A 17,268-nucleotide genomic window follows, 5' to 3' on the forward strand; every position below is an offset into this window, starting at 1 on the left:
ATATTTTACTTAATACAAAAAAGAAATTAAAAAATTGTACCAAGCGCTTTTACTTTTTCACTAGCCACGAGAAGTTGTGTTTCTTGGCAATTCTTTAAAATCTAGCTTTACTCTGGCGTTAATTCTGCATCCAAATTGACGTACAACAAAAAATCGATTTACATATTTTTAATATAATCGATTTACATAATTTTAAATTAAAAATATGTTTTTAAATTAAAAATATGTTTTTAAATTAAAAATATGTTTGTAAATTTTATTCTTCTTCTTGTAATACAGTTATTTTTCTCACGAGGTATTTCTCAGGTTTTGGTGCAAAAACGTTTATATGATGTGAGTAGGAACGTTGCTGTTTAATGAAACATTTGACATGATTAATGGAGAGGCGTCGGTGGTGTAATGGTTAGCATAGTTGCCTTCCAAGCAGTTGATCCGGGTTCGATTCCCGGCCGACGCACAGTTTTTTCCCTTAGTATTTTATTATAAATACATTTCAGATATATTTTCAGAATAATTTATATGCATACTTGTATAGTATACAATAAATTATTATCAATAAAAAAAATCAAAAATTAATAATTGGAAAGAAAAAATGTGTATCTCAAAGAAAGTGGTTCATGTTATGGAACTCTAATTTATTAATTATTATTGAATAAGAAATAATTGTGTTTTATTCAAATTGTTTAATTAAAAAATAAAATATGTAGACACATTTTCTTTCATCCGTACTCGTACAATCTTTAAGCCTAAAATTATGCAAGATCTTTTTATAAGTTCAACATTTATTTCAAATATTTGTTCTGATATGGCAGCGTTGGATAAAACGAAGGATAAGTATTATGAGTATACCGGAAATTGACATTACCAAAGGCATAAACGAAATGTATGTACATATTTCATTCTTGAAACTGACAGCCGCTTAGCATCCCTTCCTAAGCGGCCCGTACAGTTGTCAAATTTCAGCAGAGAAAATCGATGCGAGAAGTTCGCGAAAGCATTGAGAACGTCAAGTGGAGGATTGTAATTGTAACTGCAAGTATTCGTACGCAAACTGTCTTCATTGCATATTAGTTAAAGGCGAATTTTATAATAATATTGGCAACAAAATTAACTGCAATAATATAGAAACGATATATGTAAAAATTCGCAGTATAAAACACAGTAATCAACTATAAGTATTGTATTGTGAGGTCTACAGCATTCTAAGACCTTCTGCTTCTAATATTCTTTCAGTTTTGTATAGCCTTTGATTCTACTCGGAAAAGAGTTCTAAATATTATGGGAGTAACTGATAAAACTCCGGGAGATAGCGAATCTTGTTCTAAAATAACATTGGAAACATATCGGGAAATCTTTCGCGACTTAGAGCCGGAAGTAGAAATCGATGGATTTGAGGTATGGCACAAATTTATTCTAAACGATTCCATTAACGTACTCACATATCTAAATCTGTGTGTAATAAATTTGTACAATGTTCATAAGTAAATAAAAGTGTTTGTAAGCACAATTTGTATAATAAGACTCCAGATATGAATTTAATGTTACATCACAAGGTGGTAGCAGTTACCGCTCTGCAACCTCACACACTTCAAACATTCGATTGATTGGCTTAGTCAGTAGTGTGGTTAGAGAAATTAAATCTTTTTTAAGCAAGTAGTTCTTTCACTATTGGATACTTTGATTTCAATTGCTTTTGACATTGTTGTGTGCGGTTGTATTGCGGTTAATGCTGAAATTGTGGAAATATTGAATGCAGTGCAGTCAGACTATTTATATACATACATACATACATACAAACATACATATGTATGTACATATTTATGGACATGTGTATACAACATCTTTCTGTGTTGCTTTATTAAGCTGCACTTGTTCTAGATAATTATTTTTAATTGCTTCTGATCGGTAGGAGGAGCAGGGTTCTGGGCGCGGTGACAATTATACGGCGACAATATATCGCACACATCTAACTGGCCAACGACAAAGCTCAGCGGATGGTAAAAAACAAAAATGGGAAAAGAATTTAATTTGTAAGAGAATGCCGGAGAATGTACAACGTCGAGAAGCTTATAAAAGCGATAAGCTTTTTAGGTAAGTAATTGAATTTATATAAAAAAAATTATAAAAAAAACAATGTGCGTCGGCCGGGAATCGAACCCGGATCAACTGCTTGGAAGGCAACTATGCTAACCATTACACCAACGACGCCCCAATTTTATTGTTGTCTCTATGCTTATTTACACTAGGTGTAAACATGTCTAATATCAACACTTAATTTATTTTTGATTTTAAAGACTTAAATTATTTCTGATATATAATTTTGTTTAAAAAAAAAAAATTAATTGGAATTTTCCAAAACTATGTACATATATATATGTACGTAAGACATATGTATGTATTTATTTGATAACCATTTTGTATTTCAGAAATGAGGTGTTATTTTATACGGAAATAATGCCAGAACTGTTGAGATTTCAAGAGCACAAAACATCCAAAGTTTTTGGAGCCACTCCTAAATGTTACTATGCGCGTGATGATCTTCTCATAATGGGTATGGATAAGCTAGTGAAGAAATATGAACAATTAACTTTTTGACTTAACTTCAAACTTTTTCAGAGGACTTGCGCGTGCGCAACTTCCAAATGCCGGATCGCCAAAAGGGTTTAACTTTAGAAGAGACACACTTGGTGCTGAAAGAGATGGCTCAATTTCATGCCCTCAGTTTGTCTTATAAATTTGAAAATCCTGCTCATTTCGAACGACTGCGCGAACATATTACCGAAGGACTGTTTTGTTCCTCAAATGCGAATTGGTACAAAAATTACTATGAAAGGCTTACAAAGGATGCCATTAAAATGGTAAATATTGGAATATATAATTATTTATTCGAATGTATTCTATATTTACTAGCAATCTCTATCAACAGGTTTCTGATATCCTTCCGGAAGATTCCAAATATTTGGAAGCAATGAAAAAATTTGCGGGGTCTTCAACGTTCTTTTCCCAAATGGTTCATTTAGTCAGTGCGGAATCAACACTTTCTGCCATTTGTCACGGTGATTGTTGGGTCAACAATTTCCTCTATCGCTATGAATGTACCGGGGATAATACAGAACAAAAACGAGCCGTAGATGTGAGAGATGCATTTTTACCAATGTATTCATACAAATATTTAACTAATTACGCTCTTTTTAGATTTGCCTGGTAGATTTTCAACTGATTCGCTACAGTTCTATTGCATTGGATATAGCAAATTTATTATTTTGTTGTACCACAAAAGCAATGCGCGATGAACATTTAAACGGGTTTATTAAACTATATACATCAGAAGTTTTTGGTTGGCTCAAATTATTATGCACAAACATACCAGAAGTATGTGATACCACAGAAAAATTTGCAAAACTGTATGTATAATCAATTTCTTTTATTAAACTATTTCTTTAATATTCCCATTTTATGACTTATTCGTAGATTTGGCGTTGAATTGAAAGAATATGGACGTTTTGCACTAGGACTTGCAATGGACATTATACCTATGTCAACATGTTCGTCTGAAAATGCACCAGACATGTACTTAAATATGCACCATGATGACATAGAGGCCGGTGCACCAATCTTGAATTTTCCTCCAAACGATTTGTGTCGCGAAAAAATGTCTGATATCGTCATTGATATGGTCGATAGGGGCATGCTTTAATAATCTAAATTACCAGATTACAAAGGCTAACGGCGGCAGCACGTGTAACTTAATATAAAGATTACAACTGCAGATAAGCTTTCTTATAACGATTTTTGTTTATAGCGCAACCGTATATAAAATGATGTATGTATGTATTAAATTTATGTTGGTTACAAGTTAAAAAGCAAGCGTACATAGTATGTATATAATATAAGCTTATTTTAGTTATACAGTTCTCTAGAAATGTTCCAAATATGTGAAGCGCTAATTAATTTTTATTCCCATGATAATTTTATAAATGTAATTTAATACAGTAAAACGAGTAGATTGAGCGAGGCGACTGTAGTTATATTTTATAGATTCATATGTATGTAAGTGGGTGAATGAAAAAATATTAGTTGTAATCCAAAACCAAAGAATATTTCGAAAGCAATTCGCACACATTCACGCACTATGTACCGTAGCGACTTCTGTGAAAGTATTGCTATAATATTTCGATTTAGTTTAAGTACTCCTCAATAATGCAAAAATAAAGAGTAATGTCCGATTTGTAATGGAAAAATTGCACTGTAATTTCGCACGAATGGCTTTACTTTTATTTTTTTCGGAAAAATTTTTGTAATATACAATATTACCAAAAACTTCATACTGACAATAACAATTTGTAGCAATATTGTCGCTTGAATAGATTTATATTTAAAAGAAAATTGTTAATCGTTCCATACTTGTTCGACAACCACAAGTAAATGAAAACGGTATATACATAAATACGATTAAATAAATTTATCTGCTTAAAAAGAATGCATTAGCCATATTTGTATGTTAAATAATTGGCTGTCTAAATTATTTAATAATCTGCCTTTGCTGTCCAACTGGATTTAGTGGTCAAATTTCCTTTATCGGAATTGTTGCGCAGAAATCGTAAACCGGCTTCAATTGATTTCTCTAGTTCATTGTTGGATTTTGGCTTTTTAGTTTGCGGTGGCGAAACATAATCTAAGTCAACAGGTGGCGCTATGTTAACTCCTAACCGTTCCGGTTCTGTGGCCTCTGCACAGTAGCTGCGACAATGAAATCTCTTATCAATTTTCGATGACTGATAATTAGCGAAATTTTCAGTTGTAGAATATTTATCATTGTTGGAGCTGTTCATGACACTATGTTCTTCTGGTGGAGGCATACTGGTGAAATTTTTACGTTTTGGCTGCAATTGTTTCTGAACTCGTGGATTGTTAGTGGGCGCAAATTCTGTTATACGTTCAGATCTTTTCTTCTCATTCCACTGCTCTTGAGACATTGGCAATTTTTCTGGCTTATAGGACCATTTTGGTTCTTGCTCATTTTGGCTGTCATCTTTAGCTAAATTACTACTTTCTCTGAATATTTTTTCCTTATCCCACGGGCGAAGATGATTCTGACGTTCCAACTCCCTTTCTTTTTCATACTTTTCTTGTTTTCGTCTATTTTTTTCTTCTTTTTTTCTAGCTCTGCGCTCCTCCTTAGTCTCTTTTTGTTTAATTGCATCTTCTTCCCTTTCTTCAACTTTTTCAAGTGGAGGCAACCCGAGACGAGCCCGTTGCCTATTTTTAGCTGCAAACACGCGTTCTGCAATGATTTTTTCCCGCTGAGTGCGGAGCTGTTCCCGACGGTTCTGCTCTTCAATGGTGCCTTTTCTTATTTCTTCCAATTCTTTTTGTTGCTTTTTACGTTCTTCTTCATCGGTGGAGAAGGTATAATAACCGACACCGTGTTGCCTAGCCTCATCAAAGAATACATCCTGGTAGTGCACATCTATCTTGTCGAGATTTTCTTGCTCTTTGCGCTCCCAGTTAGCCCTTTGTTCATCATGTTTGGACATTAAGGAAATCCCGTCACCGAATAAACTCTCACATGGCATGGGACCGAAAGGTGCATCTTCATCCAGTTTTGCTGTATCCGTGTCTTTCGTATTTATCATCCAATTAGCTTTAGATTGGTCCAAACGTTCTGGCATAGTAGCTGCCAATTCAGCATCTCTTTTTTTTATGGTTTCCAAATCTTCCAGTAGACATTTTCTAGTACGCCCTAAACAATCTGTATATTCGACCCAATCCTCTTCTTCATCCGATTCATCCTCACTTTCACTTTCGCTTTTTTTAGCATCGTTTTCTGTACATTGCTCATCATATCTGTTGGCATTGTTATTGTCTTTGCATTCTTCTTGGTGCTTGCGATTAAATAACACTAAGCAGTTATCATCTGAATTTAATAGTCCTCCAGTGCGTGTCATGCGTTCATAGAACTTGCTTTTTGCTTCCAGCACGCGTTTTGACTTTTCCACCAACTCGGTATCTTCGTACTCGTAAACAGTAACATCCTCACTTGATTCCACTTCTTTTGTTTGAGACTTTTTATATTTTTTATTGCTTAGAGCATCTTCCGTGGCAGCGTTGTTATTAATGAATGTTTGCAATTTTTTAGCAGTATATTCACTCGGCTGAGTTTGAGCTTGGGCAGTTTTTGCTTTGCTTACCTCTGCCTGTTTACGTAATAGCTCAGCTTTTAAACTTAAAAGCGATGATAAATTCACGTTAATAGCTTTGTTAGGATCATTCATCTTTTGTTATTAATGTTACTTGTAAAATTAACCAGTGTCAGATATGAAATTGACGAAATCAGCTGTCGTTGCCACATACAATAATACTAAAGAATTAAATTCTATTTATTAAAACCAACGATAAAGTTGCTTAAACCAACTATTGAAAACTTCATTGCATAATATTTTTATTAACGAATTTTAGTCTACAAAATAACATTAATAAACTATTGCATTTTTGTTTGATTTTGGGGTTTTTTTAACTTAGTGGCAACCAAAATTTTACATTTTATTAAACACCTGTTTTCGTAAATATTTACGAATGGAAGTGAAATAAAATTAGATGACAATTTGACTCGCTATTTACAAGAAAGGACTTACAGTGTTAAATAATAAAACTTTAAATAAAATCAAAATTTTTGTAATTATTTACCATATATTTTTTATGAGATAGTACTTAAATATATAATTTATTAATTAATAGAAAAATTTCAATAATTCTGAAAATTTAGGAATTTTCTTTCAGACTTTAATTTCAGTAATGTGTAACGTAATTAATTGTTTATAACGCGGGTATTATTTGTTGAGTAACAAAATTCTACTATATTAGCAACATTTTCTAATGCCTCAGATATTGGTAAAAAACGTTTCTTTGAATATTCAAAAAAAACTTGCAAAATTTCAATGTTATAGCCTTCACTGTATTTTCAAATTATGCATGCCTTTAGTTGCTCGTACTTTTGTGACATTTATTTTTGCCTATGCTTTTCTTGCAACTTTTGCCGTATGCTCCTTTACTTTCGGCTAGGTCCAATTCGGTTAAAAAGATTTAATTTTATCAATATCATAGATAAAAATTAAGTAATAACTCAAAAATTCTGCGCAAAGGACTATCACATAAAAGTAATACGTGAGACACACACAATAACAACATAAAGAGACAAAAAGAGAGACATTTGATGGAAAAATGTGTTTTGTAGCAGCAAATTGACATATATATTTGGAATATTTTCGGGGGAAATTTAGCAATTGAAAAGGCTTAAAATAATTTAGCCATTATTAAACAAAATATCATTGAAAAAATATTTACGGTAGTTTCCGTAAAACTATCACCACATTGGCTTTCGTAATAATCAAAAAAGCACGATCCGACTACATGCATTTGTAAGAACTTATGACCATAGGTTGTGTAAAAAGTGTTCGAAGTTGAGGACTAAACTACGATTGATAAATTAAAAAGGTGTTGAATTTCAAGTAATTTTTAAATAAAACGGATATATAAAGCCTAGTGTGATTACAAAGTAAAGATGTCGCAACAAGTGCATGACGCTACCGTCTTTGAGAGACGGTTGCGCCCAATATATGGTAAGCGATTTATGGCACGTGTGAGTAACAACAGCATGTGGAAGAATTTCCATATAAGGAAAAAAATTTGCCAAAATTTTTAATTGAAACAAACATTTTCATTGAAATTTTTAGATAGTTTGGAAGTTGGGAATAACCGAAAAGCTCTTCAAGAAACGGAAAAACTTCTAAAAAAGCATCCAAATATGTGGTGTGCGCGAGCATTGAAAGCGTTAGCATTACTTCGATTGGGGCGATATGAAGAGAGTCAGATCGTTTTAAAAACTGTGAGCAATGAGAAACCGGTAGATGATCCAACATTACAGGTGTTATCATTTTGCTATAAAGAATTGGAACAACGTAAGTATATATAATAATATATTTTTCCATGAGAGTATATACTATGTATGTAAATGTTCTCTTGAAAAAATATAAAAAAGTATTTAATAACAATGTTTTTTTTTTAAGTTTTATTTTTTGGAAGGAAATTATTTTATTCTTATATATAAAAATGAGCAAGAGGGCACTATCTGTCTGGGCTTGCGACTTTCAAACTCTTATTTTATTATAATGCATGTATGTATATCCATTAGAGCTATGAACTTATAATAAGCTGTCATTAAAATGATATTCATTTATATATCTTTTTTAGTATACCCTAATGTATATATACACATACATTCATTATCATTAAATGTAAGCAAAAAAATTGCCAAGCACCCAAATGGAATGTGTAGATGGTTTTTGATTCTGATCTACATATGTATATACTATATATATACTACACGCTTGTAAACGCATAAGTGTGGATTCTTTATTTTTATACTGTATTCACCGCACAGCATAACATAACATCGAGTTAGCAGAAAAAAATTTAGTTTTTAGGAAAAATTTGTATAAAATTTTTTAAATGCTTACTCTTAAAGGCTAATTGATGTTCAAATATTTTTAATTGTACAATACATACCCATATAAAAACTCTAGAATCAGTCAGTCAATTCGCAATGCCTAGAAAGTTTCACAAAACAATTTAACCGAATACTTTGTTGGTAGCGTTCCACGCAATTACATATTCACAGAAATTTGGTTGCACTCATTAAAATATAATTTTAGTTTTTTGTCTGCCGCCAAATGCACATTATTCATATTGGGCATGCGACAAAATTCATATAGCCAAAAGTATAGACGACCATTGCCGTGATACCGCACTACATATCATAAGTACCACGGATGCTAGAGAAAAAATATTATTTAATAAAACGTTTAATTATTAAGAGGGTGGAGATAAGCTACATATAATCTTTAGTCATAAATCAGATTCATAATAATGGTAATATGTACATATTTTTTAATTTACAGTGGACAAGATTGTATATTTGTATAATAATGCCGTAAAACAATCACCCGGTAATGAGGAACTATTAGCCCATCTTTTTATATCTCATGTGCGGTTGGAGGATTTTAAATCGCAGCAATCTGTTGCGCTGCAATTATATAAAGCCCAACCAAAGACGGCGTATTATTTTTGGGCTGTAATGAGTGTTGTTCTTCAGGTATTCAAATTGAGTTTCGCTTGACATGTGGTTTACAATTTCACTATAATTTTAGGGCATACGTGGACCTGAAAGTAAATTTCCGGAAAAGACCAAAATTTACTTAGCGCTTGCGCAGCGCATGGTAGAAAAAATGATCAATGAAAATAAACTCGAGTCTGAACAAGAAGTCTTTCTTTATTTGCATATTTTAAAACTACAGAAAAAGTATAAAGATGCTTTGGAGTTCATGAGCGGCGAACTATGTGAAAAGCTGTATCCTGGCGCTCCCGTTTATATGAAAATCGATTTGTTAAAAGAGTTGAAAATGTGGCAAGAGACAAATACCCTTCTAAAAGAATTGTTAAAAGATGAGTAAGTAATTTTGTTTTACAACTTTACAAATATAAAAAATGATAATAGAAATAAATGCTAAACTACATTTGAAAAAAAAAAATAGAATTAAGATTAATGTAGGTAATATAAATTTAATTATTTTAAAGTCGAGATCGTTGGGACTATTATCAAGATTACTTAATAAGTTGTTTTCAATTGCTGAAAGATGCCTCAGAAAACACTCTCACCGAGAAAACTAACGATGAAACAGCCATAAGCGAATTAAGTACCCTAGATGAATGCCATGATTTTCTTTGTCAGGTATGCTATCTAAGTATTTCATTAATATGTTATATATATATATATATATTGTTTGTTTTATTAAAATTTACAATACTTCTTTTGTTAACTCTACAGATGATCGAAACCGGTGAACGCAAAGTACGTGGACCGTATTTAGCGCGCCTGGAACTACATAAGCGAATGCGTGCACAAAATTTGGATGCAGAAGCTTTACTTGGTGACTTTTCTGTATTGATTAATGAGTATTTTCGGCTCTTTGGCGACAAACCTTGTTGTACTCATGACATTGCGCTCTTCCTGCCCTCCATTAGTATGGAAGGTCGTCAACAGTTAGCTAGTAAGCTTTTACTGGAGAGTGGAATTAGCTCCACTACACTACCACAGGATGTAAGTAATATGACGATAAACAACCTGTTTTTACAATAATATTATAAAACAATTTTTCGTGTGATACTTTAGAAAGAACAAATGCAAAAGCACATCTGTGCTTTGCAGATTTCACGCATTTGTGGCTCACATTTAGACTTGCAAACGGAACATTTACTTGCATTTTACACTGCCCTAAAATTGCACTACGAACACGGTTTAAGTTCTTTTGGTAAGAATTTACTACACACCGATATGGGTCCATCTGATCCATATGCGCTACTGTCCGCAAATGTTATGTATGATGTAAGCTTGAGAGAACAACGATCGGATCGAATTTTTGAAGCGCTCTGTCTGTTACAATATGTACTTCGTAATAGCACCAGCAATTTTCATGTAAAATTGCTTAGCCTAAAGATATATCATATGTTCGGTTGCATGTTGGGCGCACAAGAAATGTACGATTACTTGGATATCAAGCAAATACAGCTCGACTCGATGAGTTACATTCATTGCAATTTATTGCCATTGTGTGGTCGTTTCTCAATGGCACGCACAGTTTTTGATGCGACATTGAAATTTTTCACCAACAGCTACAAGGAACGCTTAGAGTATATTACATTTACATATCGGTTTTGTACATTCTCTAAACTTGAAGAGTTCATGAATTTTAAGGAACGTTTTACAAATAGCATTCACTATGTCAGCACTTCCATAGAAGCGCAATTGTGTGATTTGGTTATGTTATATGGTAATGTGCGACAAAATCTAGCGGCATATACAGCTATGAGCATTGAGCCTGCTGAGGATCGCATTTCATGGAATGAATTATCGGACAATCGCGATTTAGGCGCCTTGATACGCTGGGACCCGGTGCATTTAGTTAATGTTGACGAGGAACGCAAAGAATCGTTTGACCAAGAAGTGGAAGTGTTGCAAATACGCCAACTTCAGTTGCGTTTAGTAGCATCGTTTGTCGACATTTTTCACCAAAAACCAAATTTCGACATAGCAAATGTAGCGGAAGATAAACAAAACATCGATAAAAATATTAATTGCAAGAAAACGAATCAAAAAACCGTTAATGCGAATAGCAACAGCAACTCCAATGATATGGAAAGCGCAAGAGAAACCGATACGATCGAATTGCTTCGCGATTCATGGTCTGGATTATTTCAACGCCTGCGTCTCATGAACTACAAGCCACTGTCAAATCGTTTTCTAGTCAATTTGTTACCAACTAGATTGCATCTGTTGCTTGAAGTGCCATATGAGGAGTTCTTCAGTTCGCTCGCACAGCTTGTTCTGGATCTATACAGCGGAGCGAGTAATTTGCCAATTCAATGTAAAGTGGTTAGCGACAATGCGTCGAAAATTGTACAACTTTGTGTACAGGTTATAACGGAAAGTGACTCAGCGGCGGATGGCCTTTGGCGTAGACGCGAATGGCAGAATAAGGTGGCTGCGTGTTTAGAAGTTAGTGTGTGTCGAAAAATAAACAAAAGTGCCTTCAATTAATTTGTTATTCTTATTCTAGATATTGTCGTTATACGCTTTTGTATTATCGGTTATATATGAAAAATTACAACAACCTGCCAAGACCAAACCCCGAAAGAAGGCCGGTCAAGAAAGCAATAGTGATTTGAATATCGTAAATGAGAAGGAACGTAGCCAATTAGTGATTGAGTTAATGCGTCACCTGAGAAAACAATTTCAAAGTTGCGAAACTGCCATAAGTACGTATAATGTGTATATAGTATATTCAAAAAATTAATATACAGATAATTTGGATCACGAAGTTCATTTAAAAAAAATGTTGTTTTCTTTGTTTTGCAGCTAGTTGGAAAACTCCGACTTTGGCTCGAGAACTAAACTCTTTTATGGCGGATATGTCGCTTAAGCCAGAAGTAGAAGCAACTCTCATTGGTGATGTCGCGTCAGTATTTAAGGAATCTCATGAGCTCATGGTTGCGGAACTCCGGAATTTAATCAAAGACAAAATGCGTATGCTGAGCAAGTAGATTTCTAACAACAATCGTTGCGACTTACAACCGTGTTTTTCTTTGCTGTGCAAATCAAACAAAATATTTAACAGAAAACATAAAATTCAGAAGTTTTAAAACGAAAACATGAAATTAAATGAGAAAATGCAATGAACATCCATATTGTAATAAAAAGTTGGAGCAAGTTTATAATAACAAATTAAAACACTAGGATAGTTTGTTTCAAATTAAATAGAAAAGAAAACTGAGTGAGACAGTACGCTTCCATGCATCAATTTTTATTATTATGTAATTAAAGCGTTTGCATAGAAGTTATTGACAATAAACGCGTATGTTTTGTTATTTAATTTTTAGTTAAAACAAAAATAAACCTAATTGGGATCTTTATTACATTTGATTTCTCTACATTCTAGAAGCATAACGCAATGGAAAATTATTACTGTTTTGCACTTTAAACAACAAAGTCTATCACAAAGTTTCACCAATGAATTTCTGTATATTTGATACAATAAAAGTAAATATTCTGTGTGTAATGTAAAAAATGTAATTATTTTCGCTGCTAGTTAACTATGATTGAGAAAAAATATTTCACAAAACGTGAAAACAAAAGTGTGATATTTTGTGCCAACATTCATATAATCACTGTTACTGTGACTTTAATATTTAGCTTAACTGTAAAAAAAAAAAATCGGAGGCATATAAACACAATCGTACTAGCTACTTTTAAAATGATCGGATTGGACAATTTAAAAATATTTTTAGTTTTACAAACAGACTCTTCAGACAAGCAAAATTATTTAATCAAAAGTTATACCCATATCTTCTCATGGGTGGGATTTACATTTTGCCATGGTTTAACTTCGAAAAAATCAAATGTTTTACAGGCTATAATCTCTACACTTTGTAGCCAATGTCACTGTCGTGACAAGTCTTTATTACGCATTTAGTAAATCTTCACATACGTTTCCCAGACCTTCTTCACGCTTGATTTGCTTCAGCAGTATTTTGGAACGAGGATCACTCTGATGCAACAGCGTTTCCAAATGCGCTCGCAGGTGATGAGCGCGAGAAAATCGTTTACCGCAAATGCCACATCTAGATTTGGTACATAATATACATTGTATTAAAAACAAAACTTTAAATACTCAGTAATTAACATATAAATATTAGTCATGAGTAATTACATACGTAAAAGGTTTTTCGCCCGTGTGTGTTAGCGTATGTACTTTTAGAACACTGGAATAGGTAAAGCTTTTCCCACAAACGTCGCATGTATAAGGCCTCTCATTGCGATGAATCCTATTCAGATATGTTACATATTTACGTTACATATTGTCGATAAAATAATTAACAAATGGCACTGTACCTCTCATGCTTAAGCATTGTGGATCGATCAGCAAATGTCCTTTTGCAATACTGGCACGCATATGGCCGCACACCAGTATGTTTGCGTATATGCCGCGTTAGTTGGAAATTTAAATGAAATGATTGCGAACAGATTCTGCGAACAATCAAGATATGTGTTTCGTTTATAAAGTTTTCTACAATAAATACAACTGTTATGTTACTTACTCGCATTCATATGGTCGTTCATTACGATGTCGCCTCATATGCGCCTCTAGCGCATATTTACGCGGATACACATTACCACATATGTCGCATATGTGAATTTGTTTCTCCTTATTTAGTTGTCTGTCATTTCTTACACGTATAACAGCCGCACCGTCCGACGATATACCTAAGGTTTTCCTTGAAGGGCTGGGGTTTGTATTCTGGTTTTGAGTGTTTTGGAAATGCTGTGAACCATCTCCGTGATCTTCAACAATTAGATCGTCTTCATTGTCTCCATCCTGCAACCACATTTCTGAGTACACTACTACTTTTTCATAATCAATCGCTTGCGTCTCGTCGTTATTTTGACTCGTTTGCTGCTGACTTTGTGCAACTGATGTTTTTGGACTGTACTCCATAACGTACTCTGAAATATTATCCTCATCTTCGCAGTCATCAGAAGATTTGCAAACAAATTCACGCAGATAATCGTCCGAGTTTTTGCATATTATACGAAACTTATGTGCTATAGTAAGGAAAGCATTACATTTTGTGCAAATACGCGTGGGAAGTTCTGGTTCGGTTAGAATCTGTTAAAAAAAAATGATCTTGAAAATTTTAGACATCTCATATATATTTATAAATTTGCCTTTATGCCTCCACAACTCTCAATTTTTTCGTACAGACAAATTGAATCGGCATCTTGGTCGAAAATAGACGCCATTTCTTCACCTTCTTCACTATTTTGAAGGCATATACGACACATTGACAATGTATCAACTTCCAACTTAACATCCATCACAACTTATTTTCAATAAATTGCAATTAATATATGCTCTTAATGTGGTAAAAAATAATGTAAGTTCTTCCCAATATTAAATTATTGTAAACATTGAGCCACTAACAATAGAGAACGTCAGAATGCGTGACGGTGTTGCCAAACAGATTTATAATTTTGTTGATAATTTTATTTTCCATATAAGTGGAAATGAAAAAATTAGATTTTTTCGAAAATGTGCCAAAAAAATACAACACTTAGCTACAAAAACTCATTCGATCTGAGAACAGTTTGGCGATAGTATGCCAAACAGACTTTGGCAACGAAGAAACAGCATACTTCATTGCCAACTATATTATTAAAAGCTAGTTGTAAATAAAATATTTTGTGAACTCTTTGAATAGTAAAAACAATGAACGAACACTCTGTAAGTAAATGGATCGTTTGCCGAATCTGCTTGAAAACATCGGAAAATGAAATGAGTGCTATATTTGACGGGGAGTCCAATCTTGCTGAACAAATAGCTGACTATGGTTCCATCGCAGTGTGTATTATTGACAGTTCTTTAGAGACAGTTATATATAATTATCTTTTGTTTTAGATGAATGAATTAAAACATTGGTCAGATCGAATATGTAATAGATGTCTTTTATTGCTAAAAGCAGCAGAAAAATTTCGAAAGCTTTGTCAACACTCAGTCAAACAATGGCAGGAATTGCATCAATTTACTGAACGCAATCTAAAAGAACCTGGAGATAAAACCGATGAATTTATACAGGTTTTGAATAAAAATAATTCGAGCAAACATTCGTCTAAAAAAATAAAATGTGAAAAGTCTTTGGTACTAAGTGATGAGCCAAGCCATGCTGGAGGCGATGATAATAACTTTGTGTATGAAGTTATAGAAGGCTTTTCGGAGGATTGTGATGCAGTTGATGATAACATATTAGATTCGGACGAGGCCGAGGTTTGTGTATGCTGAGCATTCTGATGATACTACATTTAAACGTGGCGTTGCCATCGAGCTTGATAGAAAATTAGGCGTTGCCAAATTTCCTAAAGGAAGATCATCCAATCGACCGTTATTTTCACTTATATTTTAAGAATTTGTATAAATTTCTATATTCTCACCAAACTTGACCGCTTTTTGTGACATAATATATATGTATTTAATTCTTATTTTTAGTTTGTGGAAATTGAAGGTGATGGAATGGATTTTTTAGAAGATGCGAATACAGAAGAATCTGATGAACTAGTATATTACTCCAATGCACAATACGAAGAACTGAAAGAAGAAAATTTTAGTTCAGAAGATCATATAGAAAATCTCTTAAGTGAGGAGCCGACACAAAAATTTGAAAAATATCAGCAAAAAGTTAGTGAAGCAGTCGAATGTGAATTTGAAGTGAGTACTAAAATTGTTTCCTTAAAAACTCCAGTAGTACGAGGCCGTAAAAAAACTGCAATGAAAACTACCACGAAAAATAAAACTGAAAACGAAGGAAGTTACTCCAGGAATTGTCCAAAGAAGCCGACTACTAACTTTATTTGTAGTTTTTGTGGTAATGTTTATAATGAAAAGTCTAAATTAACATTACACTTAAGGATACACACCAAAGAAAAACCGCATGAATGCGAGTAAGTACAAGGCATTCCTATACATATTTTGCGTATTTTAAGCACATACATTTATATTTGATTTTTAGAATTTGTCATAAGCGATTTTCTCAAACTCCCCAATTGGCTCGTCATATGAATTCACACACAGGTAACCGACCTTTTAAATGCAAGTTTTGTGAAGCTAGTTTTGCGGATCCATCTACTTGCATTAAGCATCAACGGTGTGTTCAGTGACGTTTATATACAAATAATTTTAAAAAATATATATAATACTTTAACTAGGATTCATACACAGGAGCGACCGTACATTTGCGAGACATGTGGCAAAGCGTTTTCTTATTCGAACGTACTCAAAGTTCATGTTATGTCTCATACAGGAGAGAAACCATACAAGTAAGCACACTAGAGTATGTTTTTTGTATTTGCTGAAATTATGAAATTTTTTTAGCTGTAAATACTGTGGAAAAAAATTTACTCAATCACATCACAGGAGAACCCATGAGCGCACTCATATTTAATGGAAGAAATACTCTATTTTATCTCTGTCCATGTTTGCTGATAAAAGAAATGTTTTTAATAAATTCATGTTTCTGTTACAAATGTTTTTTCTTTTTATCTATTTGGAGCATATTTGTGAGTGGAAAGAAAATTGCAATTAATTATTCAATCTTCCCGATTTAAATTTTGTTGGTTACTTTTGATTTTACAATATTTTTGTACGGATTATTAAAAATGACAAACATATGTACATATTTAATCGAGGCATACACATATATGTGCAGGTGAAAATACTTTCACCGTTGCATTTTCTAGCACTTACATAAAATAAAGAATACATAAACTGCACATATTTCTTGTATTATGCAACAGAACGAAAAAATAATTACGACAAATAAACTTTTTTATAAGATTTATTATAAAGTAGTGTAGTTTAAGGCATTTTAGTATATTTTTTGTAGCACCTTTTCATGCTCAATCAACCCTGTATATGCGCTGCCAACTGTACCCGAAATGTTTCGAAGATTGACATCTGCAAGCCTTCGTGTGTCAAAGTGTGAAAAAGCAGACCAAGCAGACTGGCATCGCGTCACAGCGTTCTCGTATTGTAACATTTTCTTAAAAACAAAAGATAAATTGGGTGCATTGGCACAACCAAGGATCAAAATAGTAAATATCCAAAT

At 33.2% G+C, this 17,268-nt stretch overlaps 5 protein-coding genes and 2 non-coding genes across 13 annotated transcripts; 4 read left to right on the plus strand and 3 right to left on the minus strand.

Moving 5' to 3' along the window:
• Window positions 1-385: 385 nt before the first annotated feature.
• Trnag-ucc lies at window positions 386-457 on the plus strand. The gene has a single exon. It is a non-coding gene; the product is annotated as a tRNA-Gly (tRNA).
• Window positions 458-966: 509 nt separating this feature from the next.
• On the plus strand, window positions 967-4,147 carry LOC108968432. Of its 6 annotated transcripts, none has more exons than XM_018932478.1 (8): window positions 967-1,042; window positions 1,234-1,395; window positions 1,910-2,091; window positions 2,427-2,551; window positions 2,617-2,858; window positions 2,927-3,133; window positions 3,196-3,404; window positions 3,472-4,147. In XM_018932478.1, the coding sequence occupies exons 2-8, from the start codon at window positions 1,279-1,281 to the stop codon at window positions 3,695-3,697; spliced, it is 1,308 nt and encodes a 435-aa protein (XP_018788023.1). In that variant the 5' UTR covers window positions 967-1,042; window positions 1,234-1,278; the 3' UTR covers window positions 3,698-4,147. The 6 variants fall into 6 exon arrangements, with proteins under 6 accessions (XP_018788023.1, XP_018788020.1, XP_018788021.1 ...); XM_018932475.1 differs by having other exon boundaries at window positions 974-1,185; XM_018932476.1 differs by having other exon boundaries at window positions 974-1,185; window positions 1,244-1,395.
• Window positions 2,137-2,208, minus strand: Trnag-ucc. Its single transcript has one exon. It is a non-coding gene; the product is annotated as a tRNA-Gly (tRNA).
• A 105-nt stretch (window positions 4,148-4,252) lies between the features above and the next one.
• Window positions 4,253-6,301, minus strand: LOC108968431 (coiled-coil domain-containing protein 174). Its single transcript, XM_018932474.1, has one exon. It carries the CDS (start codon window positions 6,273-6,275, stop codon window positions 4,527-4,529), a length of 1,749 nt encoding a protein of 582 aa, XP_018788019.1. The 5' UTR covers window positions 6,276-6,301; the 3' UTR covers window positions 4,253-4,526.
• Window positions 6,302-7,044: 743 nt separating this feature from the next.
• Window positions 7,045-12,281, plus strand: LOC108968427 (phagocyte signaling-impaired protein). Of its 2 annotated transcripts, XM_018932468.1 has the most exons (9): window positions 7,045-7,619; window positions 7,734-7,958; window positions 8,958-9,151; window positions 9,207-9,505; window positions 9,634-9,787; window positions 9,884-10,156; window positions 10,229-11,611; window positions 11,673-11,871; window positions 11,972-12,281. In XM_018932468.1, exons 1-9 carry the CDS (start codon window positions 7,562-7,564, stop codon window positions 12,154-12,156), a joined length of 2,970 nt encoding a protein of 989 aa, XP_018788013.1. In that variant the 5' UTR covers window positions 7,045-7,561; the 3' UTR covers window positions 12,157-12,281. The 2 variants fall into 2 exon arrangements, with proteins under 2 accessions (XP_018788013.1, XP_018788015.1); XM_018932470.1 differs by lacking the exons at window positions 7,045-7,619; window positions 7,734-7,958 and adding an exon at window positions 8,800-8,819.
• A 73-nt stretch (window positions 12,282-12,354) lies between these two features.
• LOC108968430 (transcription factor Ouib) lies at window positions 12,355-14,589 on the minus strand. The gene is made up of 5 exons (XM_018932473.1): window positions 14,339-14,589; window positions 13,711-14,279; window positions 13,505-13,639; window positions 13,327-13,437; window positions 12,355-13,233 (listed from the first exon to the last, which is right to left on the minus strand). Exons 1-5 carry the CDS (start codon window positions 14,486-14,488, stop codon window positions 13,074-13,076), a joined length of 1,125 nt encoding a protein of 374 aa, XP_018788018.1. The 5' UTR covers window positions 14,489-14,589; the 3' UTR covers window positions 12,355-13,073.
• A 194-nt stretch (window positions 14,590-14,783) lies between these two features.
• On the plus strand, window positions 14,784-17,266 carry LOC108968428 (zinc finger and SCAN domain-containing protein 21-like). The gene is made up of 7 exons (XM_018932471.1): window positions 14,784-15,011; window positions 15,069-15,434; window positions 15,654-16,105; window positions 16,174-16,308; window positions 16,370-16,480; window positions 16,536-16,720; window positions 17,047-17,266. The coding sequence occupies exons 1-6, from the start codon at window positions 14,880-14,882 to the stop codon at window positions 16,603-16,605; spliced, it is 1,266 nt and encodes a 421-aa protein (XP_018788016.1). The 5' UTR covers window positions 14,784-14,879; the 3' UTR covers window positions 16,606-16,720; window positions 17,047-17,266.
• Window positions 17,267-17,268: the final 2 nt, after the last annotated feature.

Source organism: Bactrocera latifrons, unplaced genomic scaffold (assembly GCF_001853355.1).
Source record: "Bactrocera latifrons isolate USDA-ARS-PBARC rearing strain unplaced genomic scaffold, ASM185335v1 scaffold_215, whole genome shotgun sequence".
NCBI classification, from domain to species: domain Eukaryota; kingdom Metazoa; phylum Arthropoda; class Insecta; order Diptera; family Tephritidae; genus Bactrocera; species Bactrocera latifrons.